This window comes from Muntiacus reevesi, chromosome 4, assembly GCF_963930625.1.
Source record: "Muntiacus reevesi chromosome 4, mMunRee1.1, whole genome shotgun sequence".
Taxonomy (NCBI): Eukaryota; Metazoa; Chordata; class Mammalia; order Artiodactyla; family Cervidae; genus Muntiacus; species Muntiacus reevesi.
This window is the reverse complement of record NC_089252.1, coordinates 171,580,235-171,593,155: the sequence shown is the minus strand read 5'-3', so window position 1 is coordinate 171,593,155 and position 12,921 is coordinate 171,580,235. Positions and strand designations below refer to the sequence as shown.

Below are 12,921 nucleotides of genomic sequence, written 5' to 3'. Positions count from 1 at the left end.
GCAGGAGACAAAAGAGCCATGGGTTTGATCCCTTATTCAGGAAGGTTCCCTGAGGAGGACATGTCAACCCACTCTAGTATTCTTGCCTGGAGAATCCCCTGGACAGAGGGGCCTAGAGTGGACAGTTCACAGGGTTGCAAAGAGTCAAACATGACTGAAACGATCAGCACACACACACAGAGTTGACTTCATCAGGGTCAGTGAAGAATGGAAGACCAAATCTAGTTCAAGAAGAGAAAAAATAGGATACACATAAGAAAATTGTTTAGGGATCTTATCAACATTACCCTAGTTCTTTGAAACTGATAAAATTGTTTTGACTAAATCATTAAAGGCATGTTTCACTTGTTTGTTCCTCAGAGTATAAATAAATGGGTTTAACATGGGTGAAATGGAAGTCGTGAGTATTACTACTCGCTGATTAATAGACAATTCATCTTTTGATGAAGGTTTGACATAGACAAAGATGCAGCTGCCATAGGTGATAGAAACCACAATAAAGTGGGAAGAACAGGTGGAAAAGGCTTTTGTCCTTTGCTGGGCGGAGGGGAATCTTAGAATTGTTCTGATGATAAGCATGTAGGACAAAACCACACATATGAGAGTCATGATAAAGACCAACACAGAGCCAACAAGGGTCATCTCCTCAATGATCCATGGATCTGAGCATGAGATCTTCAGGAGTGGATAAACGTCACAGAAGAAGTGATCAATGACAGAGTCACAGAACTGCAGGTTCAGTCCCAAGCAAAATGGTGGAAACATGATCAAGAAAGTGGTCATCCAACAGGAGAAGATAAGCATTTTGCAGAACCTGTGGCTCATGATGGTCATGTAATGCAGGGGTTTGCAGATGGCTACATAGCGATCATAGGACATGGTGGCCAAGAGAAAAAACTCTGTCATTCCAAACACATAGGTAAAAAATAGTTGGGCTACACAAGCATTATAGGTAATGGACCTGTCACCTGTTGATATACTATACAAGAATCTAGGGATGCAGACAGAAGTGAATGAGATTTCTAAGAAGGAAAAGTTTTGGAGAAAATAGTACATCGCAGATTTAAGATGAGAATCCACTAATATGAGGGTGATGATGATCAGGTTTCCAGCTAAACTCAATATGTAGGTGATGAATAAAAGTGTGAAAATCAAAATCTGCATTTGTAAGTCATCTGTTAATCCCAGGAGGATGAAACTGACCACTGGTGTGTGGTTTCCCATTTCTGGTCTGGACTTCTGTCCAGTCTGCTTGTAACACTGTTGGAAGGAAAATCTGAGAAGAGGGTAAGAAAATGGTTTACATTTCACATGTAGATTTTGTTTAGATAAGTCAAGTCAAGCCATTTATATGTATCTTCTTTCTGAATAATGATCATTTTAATTAATTCATGATGTAAGCTCTGTTGGTATATCTGTGCTGGCTAGAAGCTTAGGTTCCAAATATTTTGGACTTCAAAATATGCTATGATGTACATTTTATATTGTAGTTCAGTGTATGGGCACACAAACAAAGCCCAAATATATATACAAAATATATCTACAACAAAAATTTCAATACCAACCCAAACATGCCTTGATCTCTGAGGTTTTCTATAAAATCTCTAAAAATATTGAATCATTATGCTGTATGTGTGAAACTAACATAATAGTGTAAATCAAATATACATCAATTTTAAAATAAACAAATAAATACAAATATCACAAAATCAATTTTATAGCGTGCTAAATGGTGATAATTGTACTTATAAAACACATTTCATTTTTTTTAGGGATTAGTTAAATCATATTGTTCAAGTAAAACATACATTTTCCATGATATCTCTTTAAAAGTGTGTCATACTTTTACTTATTTTGGAATTGATTTTTCTCATAGCAAACTTGTTCCCTAGGATCAATGAAATCATAAACTTTAGAATATCCTATTTTCTAAGAATTTTTCTTTTATCACTAACTGAAATTTTACACAGGTTAATTATCTGCTTGAAGCTTCCTTTTTTGATATATTAAAAACACATAAGTGTTTCTTTATCCATTTGCAAAATCATTTAAGGACTCTGTTCCACTGCCATAACCAAACCTATACTTAATCTACAGAGGAGAGTTCCTGCAATGAAAATTCTTTCCTAGACCTTTACCATGAATTTCTCCAAATGAACTTTCATCCTTAGCTTTTAATAATTGACCCTAACTGCATCCAACTTCCAACCTACTCCTCAACTACTTCCAGTATGGTTTCTGAACACAGCACTCCACTGAAACTGTTATTTGTAGCAATTATTTCTTGCAACTGTAGCTGCTATTTCTTTAAGTTTCAAGGAAGTGTAGCTCATATTATTTGCAAGTTTTGTTGTAATTTGTCACTGTCAATCACTTCTTCTACTTAGGTTGCTATAAACACATTGTCTGCACAATATCCACACTCCTGGTTTTTGTTTTGCCCTTCTGGTTTCTCCTTTATAAGAACCTCTTCCCCTACTCATCTTTATAACGTTGCTATTTCTCACACTTCACCCCTACATCATCTTCTGCTTATCTATGACTTTTTTGTGGAAATTGTGAAATCTCTTGATGTCAATTTATCACTTAAAATGTGATAATTCAAATGTTACATATTTGATACGATCTCTTTCAATGCTTCCCTTGTAGCTCAGTGGGTAAAGAATCTGCCTACAGGGCAGGAGACCCGGGATCAATCCCTGGGTTGGAAAAATCCCCTGGAGAAGGAAATGGCAACCACTCCAGTATCCTTGCCTGGAAAATCTCATGGACAGAGGAGCCTGGTGGGCTGCAGTCCATGGGGTCACAAAGAGTCAGGCACAACTGAGCAACTAACACACTTTAACACACACTTTCAATGCTAAACATCATCACCTGGCAATTTCACATTCATTCAAAGTACACATGTTTAAAATGGAATACCATCTCAATTGCACCTCTGTTCATTCTCTGCCTTATTCCATGTTTGGTATTCAGTTCAGTTCAGTCCCTCAGTCATGTCTGACTCTTTGCAACCCCATAGACTGCAGCACACCAGGCTTCCCTATCATCAACTCCTGGAGCTTGCTCAAACTCAAGTCCATCAAGTTGGTGATGCCATCCAACCATCTCATCCTCTGTCATCCCCTTCTCCTCCTGCCTTCAATCTTGCCCAGCATCAGGGTCTTTTCCAATGAGTCAGTTCTTTGTATCAGGTGGCCAAAGTATTGGCATTTCACCTTCAGCATCAGTCCTTCCAGTGAATATTCAGGACTGATTCCTTTACGATTGACTGGTTTGATCTCCATGCAGTCCAAGGGACTCTCAAGAGTCTTCTCCAACACCACAGATCAAAAGCATCAATTCTTTTTTTTTTTTTTTATTGGGAGGCTAATTACTTTACAATATTGTAGTGGTTTTTGTCATACATTGACATAAATCAGCCATGGATTTACAAGTATTCCCCATCCTGATCCCCCCTCCCACCTCCCTCTCCACCTGATTCCTCTGGGTCTTCCCAGTGCACCAGGCCCGAGCACTTGTCTCGTGCATCCAGCCTGGGCTGGTGATCTGTTTCACCCTAGAAGGTATACATGTTTCGATGCTGTTCTCTCGAAACATCCCACCCTCGCCTTCTCCCACAGAGTCCAAAATTCTGTTCTCTACATCTGTGTCTCTTTTTCTGTTTTGCATATAGGGTTATCATTACCATCTTTCTAAATTCCATATATATGCGTTAGTATACTGTATTGGTCTTTATCTTTCTGGCTTACTTCACTCTGTAAAAAGCATCAATTCTTTAGCACCCAGCTTTCTTTATAGTCCAACTCTCACATCCATACGTGACTACTGGAAAAACCATAGCTTTGACTAGATGGACTTTGATTGGCAGAGTATTGTCTCTGCTTTTGATATGCTATCTAGGTTGGTAATAGCTTTTCTTCCAAGGAGCAAGCATCTTTTAATTTCATGGCTGCAATCACCATCTGCAGTGATTTTTGAAGCCCCAAGAAATAAAATCTCTCACTGCTTCCATTGTTTCCCCATCTATTTGCCATGAAGTGATGGGACCAGATGTCCTCATCTTAGTTTTTTGAATGTTGAGTTTTAAACCAGTTTTTTCCACTCTCCTCTTTCACTTTCAAAGGGGCTATTTAGTTCCTTTTCATATTCTGCCATAATGGTGGTCATATGCATATCTGAGGTTATTAATCCATATTTGTTGTACTAAAACCAAAAGTTAGTGTTGACTGACCTATATTAACAACTGAGATCAAGCTAGAATTTTCTTAGTGTAACCCTATCTTGAAAGTCTATTGACACTGCAAGCACTTTCATTTAATTCTGTAGTTTCCCTGATTCACACAGGGGAAGCTCTATCTTTGCTGGTCTTGGAGTAACGGAGAGTGGCTCTAGAAGAACACCATTGTGAGAGTCAGGTACTGTAGCATGTTAGATAGACTACCGTCCAGAAAGCAGTTCTCCCTAACCATCTGCTCTGTTCCACTCCTCGTGATTCCACCTGTTTGCTATAACTGGCATTTAGTGACTTGTTCCTCTGTGTTCTGTTTAGACTCTTCTAAGCAGTCTCCTAATCTCTCAAACCACAGTTTAAGACCTATGGGATCTTAAATTTAGACCTATGGTCTAAAAAGTCACAGATAAGCAGAAGATGAAGTAGGGGTGAAGTGTGAGAAATAGCAACGTTATAAAGATGAGTAGGGGAAGAGGTTCTTATAAAGGAGAAATGAGAAGGGCAGAACAAAACCCAGGAGTATGGATATTGTGCAGACAATGCGTTTATAGCAACCTAAGTAGAAAAAGTGGTTGACAGTGACAAATTGCAACAAAACTTGCAAATAATATGAGCTACACTTTGTTGAAACTTAAAGAAATTGCAGCTACAATTCCAAGAAATAAAATTAAGACCTATGGGTCTTAAACTTAAGTTTTGTCGCACCTTATATCACATCCTATTCAAAAATCTCATTTTATGTAATAACCACAGAACTGACAGATTCTGAGATACAAAATTAATTCAAGATAACATTTACCCTTAGACCTAGATCAGTGTATATTGTATAATATGTGGAATCAATTTAATAACTACTCTGACACTTCTAACTTTTGACATATCCCTTACTCTAATTCCAGGGATTCTTGTTGGTTTTTGCATTTTGTGGATGAAACGTTCTAGGTGACTCTTGTTTTATTTATTTATTTTGTTATTTACTTCTATACTTTATAATTTTTAGTTTTATTTTTGACTGTGCTTTGTTCCTTGTTTTGTGTATAGTTCTAGTGGCAACGGAGGTGATGGAATTCCAGTCGAGCTATTTCAAATCCTGAAAGATGATGCTGTGAAAGTGCTGCAGTCAATACGCCAGAAAATTTGGAAAACTCAGCAGGGGCCACAGGACTGGAAAAGGTCGGTTTTCACTTCAATCCCAAAGAAAGGCAATCCCAAAGAATGCTCAAACTACCACACAATTGCACTCATCTCACACGCTAGTGAAGTAACGCTCAAAATTCTCCAAGTCGGGCTTCAGCAATACGTGAACCAAGAACTTCCAGATGTTTAAGCTGATTTTAGAAAAGGCAGAGGAACCAGAGATCAAATTGCCAACATCCACTGGATCATTAAAAAAGCAAGAGAGTTCCAGAAAGACATCTATTTCTGCTTTATTGACTATGCCAAAGCCTTTGACTGTGTGGATCTCAATAAACTGTGGAAAATTCTGAAAGATATGGGAATACCAGACCACCTGGCCTGCCTCTTGAGAAACCTGTATGCAGGTCAGGAAGCAACAGTTAGAACTGGACATGGAACAACAGACTGGTTCCGAATAGGAAAAAGAGTATGTCAAGGCTGTATTTTATCACCCTGCTTATTTAACTTATATGCAGAGTACATCATGAGAAACGCTGGGCTGGAAGAAGCACAAGCTGGAATCAAGATTGCCAGGAGAAATATCAATAACCTCAGGTATGCAGATGACACCACCTTTATGCCAGAAAGTGAAGAAGAACTAAAGAGCCTCTTGATGAAAGTGAAAGAGGAGAGTAAAAAAGTTGGCTTAAAACTCAACATTCAGAAAACTAAGATCATGGCATCTGGTCCCATCACTTCATGGGAAATAGATGGGGAAACAGTGGAAACAGTGTCAGACTTTATTTTGGGGGGGCTCCAAAATCACTGCAGATGGTGACTGCAGCCATGAAATTAAAAGAGGCTTACTTCTTGAAAGGAAAGTTATGACCAACCTAGATACCATATTAAAAAGCAGAGACATTACTTTACCAACAAAGGTCCATCTAGTCAAGGCTATGGTTTTTCCAGTAGTCATGTATGAATGTGAGAGTTGGACTGTGAAGAAATCCGAGTACCGAAAAATTGATGCTTTTGAACTGTGGTGTTGGAGAAGACTCTTGAGAGTCCCTTAGACAGAAAGGAGGTCCAACCGGTCCATCCTGAAGGAGATCAGTCCTGGGTATTCATTGGAAGGACTGATGCTAAAGCTGAAACTCCAGTACTTTGGCCATCTCATGTGAAGAGTTGACTCATTGGAAAAGACCCTGATGTTGGGAGGGATTGGGGGCAGGAAGAGAAGGGGGCGACAGAGGATGAGATGGCTGGATGTTATCATCGACTCGATGGGCATGAGTTTGAGTAAACTCCGGGAGTTGGTGATGGACAGGGAGGCCTGGCTGCGATTCATGGGGTCGCAGTGAGTCGGACACGACTGAGCGACTGAACTGAACTGACGTTGCGGTGCATGAGGGCTACACTCTAGTTGCAGTTTCAGGGTTTTCCTGGTGGTGGCTTCTCTTTGCAGAGTGTGGGCTCGAGATCGTGGGCTCTGTAGCTGTGGTGAATGGGTTTGGTTGACTGGTGGCATGTGGAACCTCCCCAGACCAGGGGTGGAACATCGTCCCTTCGTTGGGGCTGCTGCTGCTGCTGCTAAGTCACGGCAGTGTGTCAGACTCTGCGACCCCATAGACGGCAGTCCACCAGGAGATCTCATAACCAGTGGGCCCCCAGGAAGTCCACCAGGTGGCTCTCAAACGGCACTAGAACCTCTCCACTCAGCACACGGAAAGCTCTTGCATCAAGGCCGGAAGGTAAACACTGTTTGGCAGAGAAATAGCTTTCCTTTCATGCCTTCAGTTCATGCTCCTTCAGAACACCTGACGGTGAAATAACACCCCCAGAGACTCAGGACTACGGTTCTGGATTTGGACCAACAACTGCTCTGTGGTTGTTCCTCAGGCAACACCAACTAACACACTAACATCTACTGAAGTGATTTTGCTCCCCAAAGTTTGACCAAGGCCATCAATAAATTTTTTAAAGATAAAAACATAGTTTCCGTTAGAAGTTCCAATTACCTGGCTTGGGACAGCATCACTTGATTGCTTTAACACATTCCTTTCCTGCAGAAGTGGGAGCTACTCATGAGACCATTTCCTCTAGTAAACCTCCCAGAGTTTATAGATTCCATTAAAGAGGGTGAGGGCAGACTGTTTAAAAACCTATTTCAGGATGAGCTGGGGTCTCTTCCAAATAGGTGAGCATCACATATGTAACAATAAACTAAACAAATATAACAACAGATTAAATCATCAGGATAATTAAAGAGAACAACAGACTCAGATTACAGAAAAGGATTGCAGATACAATCCACTTGTCTCTTTTTTCTTCAGTCTTGAGACACCTATTTGGTGACTTTCACAACTCTAGAAACTTCAGACTCTGTCCTTGCTCATAAATATCTTGAAAAATAAATTATCACTATTGTTTGATTGATCCCTCTTTACTTCTCTTGCCTTTTAGAGAACAGAATGTTTTAAAGAGTGCAAGGATCTTAATCATATCAGGAAATTATGTTCAATGCAAGACTGCTTCTGATGTCCTTCATTGCATCTATTTTTAAGTTGCCTGATATTTGTTAGCTCAAACCCCAGTCTCATCAGTTATCCTTGATCAATTCGAAATTATGAAATCAGGTTCCTTTTAATCAAAATTTAGTTAATTATTTATTTGTGTGGTGTGTGTGTGTCAGTCACTTAGGTGTGTCGGACTCTTTGAGACCCCGTGAACTGTGGCCCACCAGGCTCCTCTGTCCATCGAATTCTCCAGGCAAGAACACTGAAGTGGGCTGCCATTCCCTTCTCCAGACAGTCTTTCAAACCCTGGGCTTGAACCCAGGCCTCTTGCATTGCAGGCAGATTCTTTACCAGCTGAGCCACCAGGGAATCCCTATTAACTACTTACATCTCTCTAATTGCCAAGACATAGCAAACTGTTTATAAGAGATAATAATTTTCTGTCTCTCAAAGACCAGAAATGTAGTGGTTTCAGTTGGCTATTTATCCCTGGACATCTTGAGGACTAGAAGGATGAAGAAAAACATTTTTTATAAACTTGTAACTGGACATCTGGTCACCCTCACTCATGGACCCACACTTACCTCACAGGCAGCTCTGAGATGACTCTAATTTATCCCATCCTATCGTTTCTAACATGTTGCCAAGGCTTTCCTGCCATGGCATTTGTGTTTCTTTGAAAGGTATTTGCTACTCCAGGGTTGGGAGGAATATCAGGAACTCTCTCCAGTTTGGATAGACATGATAGTCAACCTTCCTGGCAAACTTAGGATTTCTGACCCTAACAAGATTCACATTTGTTTTATGTGCCAAACAGGAAACCAAGTAAACAAACATGAGTCCTAAATGAATTAGGTTTTAGTCAATTATGAACCTGTTGTGTAGTCTTCTGGGAAAAATTTTGAAATGTGCAACCTGGGGCCCTCAGAGAACTGACGATTTCACAGTGACATTCAACACAGAACTTTCACTTAAAATAAACGTAAAATGATAAAGTGCAAGCCTAACTTTTCTTCTTCTTGTCCAATAATAACATCTACAGCTGCTGATAGCTGCTCACAGAATGCATTTACCCTTTGCTCCTTGTAACTTAAAATTACCCTAATTGTTATTTATTATAAATTAGATATGGGTTTTGTTTTATTTCTTGCTATTCTTGGTATATTTCTCTTGGTTTTATTTATACTTTCTCATGTTATTTTTCTTAATTTTGAAAGTTTCATATGACATAAAACTTACCATCTCAACTACCTAAAAGGTACAATTCAGTAGTATTAAGTACATTCCTATCATTGTAGAAGGGAATGGCAAACCCACACCAGTATCCTTGCCTAGAGAATTCAGTGGACAGAGGAGCTGATGGGCTAAGTCCACGGGGTTGCTAAGAGTCAGACAAGACTGAATGATTAACACTTTCTCTTTTCATTTTATCATTATGTATTATCTTTAATATTTTAACACATATATCTAACTCTGCTTATTTTTATAATATATAGTAATTACTATTTATTAAAAATTATAAAATAACCACTAGTTATCCAAAGTTGATATTTGATATAAAATAAATTAACAAAATAGAAAAGTTAAACTTCAATATGAAAACCAATCTTAATATCTCACATTACAATATTCCAGATATCTCCTATGTACATATATTTTTATTAATTGGTTATTTATTTACAAGTTGTGTTTCAAGCTACTTAATAAAAAGTTTTAAATAAGCTACTTGGTACCTCAATAATTATAAATTTACATCATCATTTGGGAAACTATATAATATTTCTCTTGGGGCATTCCATCATAATTTGAAATTAGTTCTAACAATTGAATCTTTGTTATTTCTAAACAAAAATTTTTTGTATTAAAAAAATGACTACCTCAAGTTGATATTATGCTAGATAATTTTACATTTTTTTAATAAATGTATGTAGTTTCTTTCTAAATAAACTGTCAACTGTGATGCAAAAAGCATTTTTCACAAATATCTTTCAGTTTTCTATATTCCCTAGAAGTGAACGCTATTGCTATTACTTCTGCGTATATTGACATATTGCCTGTTGTGTGGGTTGTAACTATTTTCCCCAGCTTTTTATTGGTCTTCAGTTTGTTTTTGTGGAGTTTCCTGAAATAGAATCTCATGTTACATTTCAGAAAAAATTCACATTTTTCTGATTAGGACATTTTTCATATCTATTTTTATATGTTATACTTTTAAATGAGATAATATATTTTACTGTTTATTTTGGCTTAATAATATAGTCGAATATTTTAATTTTAATTTTCATAGTTTTCTTTTGAAATTGCTCATTCTTTTAATATCTTCTGAAAAGAATTTACCTGTGTTTGTATTATGTGTGACTACACTCAATACATATTTGTTTTTCTCATATTATTTTTATAACTTTGACTAAATGCATATAAAATAAAATTTACTATCTCAGCTTCTTTAAGGGAACAATGCGATAGTATTAAGTACATTTTTATTGCTGTGTATTACCCTTAATATGTTAACACACATATTCAATGTTGTGTTTTTCTTTTAATGTCCACAAATAATTGATTTCTAGAGCATGGTTTCAAACAGGACTGTAACTTAGCCTGATTTTTGTCTTTTTCTTGTTTTGGACTAATTTGAAGTATACTGTTGACCATGTCTTATGTTGAATGTTAATGCTTTCTTTTTATTATCAGCATTAGTTCAGATTTAAGAGTAAGCGTTATTCATCTTTTTAACACTGTACTCCTGTTATTGAATAGAGTTTCCTGTGCTGTGCAGTAGGTACTCATTAGTTATTTATTCATAATGTGTATATATGTTGATCCCAATATCTTAATTCATCCCACCACCCCTTCCACCCATGATATCTATACATTTGTGTTCTACACCTATGTCTCCATTTCTGCTTTGTGAATAATTTCATCTGTAACATTTTTCTAGATTCCACATACAAGTGACATTAGCATTTGTTTTTCTCTTTCTGACATACTTCACTTTGTATGACAGTCTCTAGGTCCATCTATGTCTTTGCAAATGGCACTGTTTTGTTCCTTTTTTGGGCTGAGTAATATTCCATTGTATGTGTATGTATAAGTGCGTATATGTATATGTATGTATACATATATATATATACATATGTATGTATATGTATATATATATATACACACCATATCTTCTTTTCCCATTCCTCTCTTGATGGACATTTGGGTCACTTCCATGCCCTGGCTATTGTAAATAGTGCTGCAGTGAATATTCAGGTGCACATATCTTCTTTAGTTATGATTTTCTCCAAGTTTGTGGCCAGGAATGGAATTGCTGGATCATAAGTTAGTTTCATTTTTAGTTTTTTGAGGAACCTCCATATTGTTCTCCATAGTGACTATATCAATTTACATTCCCACCAATAGTGTAGGTGCATTCTGTTTTCTCCACACTCTCTCCAGCATATAAGGTTTGTAGAATTTTTTATTGTTAGCATTCTAACTCATGTGATAGCTCAGTTGGTAAAGAATGTGCCTGCAATGCAGGAGTCCCTGGTTCGATTACTGGGTTGGGAAGAGCCACTGGAGGAGGGATAGACTACTCACTCCAGTATTCTTGGGCTTTCCTTGTGGCTCAGCTGGTAAGAATCCACCTGCAATACAGGAGACCTGGGTTCGATCCCTGGGTTGGGAAGATCCCCTGGAGAAGGGAAAGGCTACCCACTCCAGTATTCTGACCTGGAGAATTCCCTGGACTGTACAGTCCATGGGGTCGCAAAGAGTCAGACACGACTGAGCAACTTTCACTTTCACTTTTCTGACTGGTGTGAAGTGATACCTCACTATAGTTTTGATTTGCATTTCTATAATACTTCAGAATGGTGAGCATATTTTTCATATGTTTGTTGACCTTCTGTATCTCTTCATTGGAGAAATGTCTATTTAGCTCTTTTGGCCATTTTTGCATAGGATATTTGTTTGTATTCGTAAGGTGCTGCATGCACTGTTTCTATATTTTGGATATCAATCCCTTTTCAGTTGCTTTGTTTGCAAATATTTTCTCCAATTCTAACTGTTGTATATTTGTTCTATTTATGGTTTTCATTATTATCCAAAGGATTTTAAGTTTCATTAGATTCCATTTATTTATTTTGTTTTATTGTAATTTTTATTATTCAAGGAGATGGGTCAAAAATGATCTTTTGTGATTTGTGTCAAAGAGTGTTCTGCCTCTGACTGGCCTTCCATCTAGGTCTTTAGTCCATTTTGATTACACAAGCCTCTTATCCTTATCCATCAGAGGGCAGACAGAGTGGAAGCCACAATATATCAATGTAATACAGAACAATAGAAATGTACTTAATACTGCTGAAATGTACCCTTAATGGAGCTGAATTGGTAAATTTTATGTTATATCTATTTTATCAAAATTATAAAAAGGAAAATGAAAAAGCATAAGCAAAACCAAAAATATTTGCTGAGAGTAATCACAAATAAAATAAGCTTGTATCTAGTTTGTAATATATAACAATTACTTAAGATAAAGGCTTCCCTGATGGCTCAGTGGTAAAGAATCCACCTGCCAATGCAGGGTTCCGTCCCTGAGTTGGGAAGATCCCCTGGAGAAGTAAATGGCAACCCATCCCAGTATTCTTGCCTGGGTAAACCCATGGACAGAGGAGCATGATAGTCCATGGGGCCCCAAAAGTGTTGCACATGACTTATTGACTGAACAACAGCAACAAAGATAAAATTAAGTTAGGGGTAATTGTATCCTGAGAGCAGCACTTAACAGCTATAGATGTTATTAAACAAGATGAAGGAAAGACAGGCTTGAGCTTTATCATTTTGTTTGTATTTTGTGTGAAAGTCCTTTGTTAAATGCCATTGCAGATTCTTCGCTTCTCTGAGGACACTGTCCCTGCTGCTGCTTGTTTCAGGATCTTTGCCAGAAAAATACACAAAGCATTCATAGTGATTTTTTTTTTTTTAATTTTTTTATTTTTCAGTGGGTTTTGTTATACATTGATGTGAATCAGCCATAGAGTTACACGAATTCCCCATCCCGGTCTCCCA

At 37.7% G+C, this 12,921-nt stretch overlaps 1 protein-coding gene across 1 annotated transcript; it reads right to left on the bottom strand.

The window, feature by feature from the left end:
• Nucleotides 1-288: 288 nt before the first annotated feature.
• LOC136166184 (olfactory receptor 6C2-like) lies at nt 289-1,224 on the bottom strand. Its single transcript, XM_065932217.1, has one exon. It carries the CDS (start codon nt 1,222-1,224, stop codon nt 289-291), a length of 936 nt encoding a protein of 311 aa, XP_065788289.1.
• Nucleotides 1,225-12,921: the final 11,697 nt, after the last annotated feature.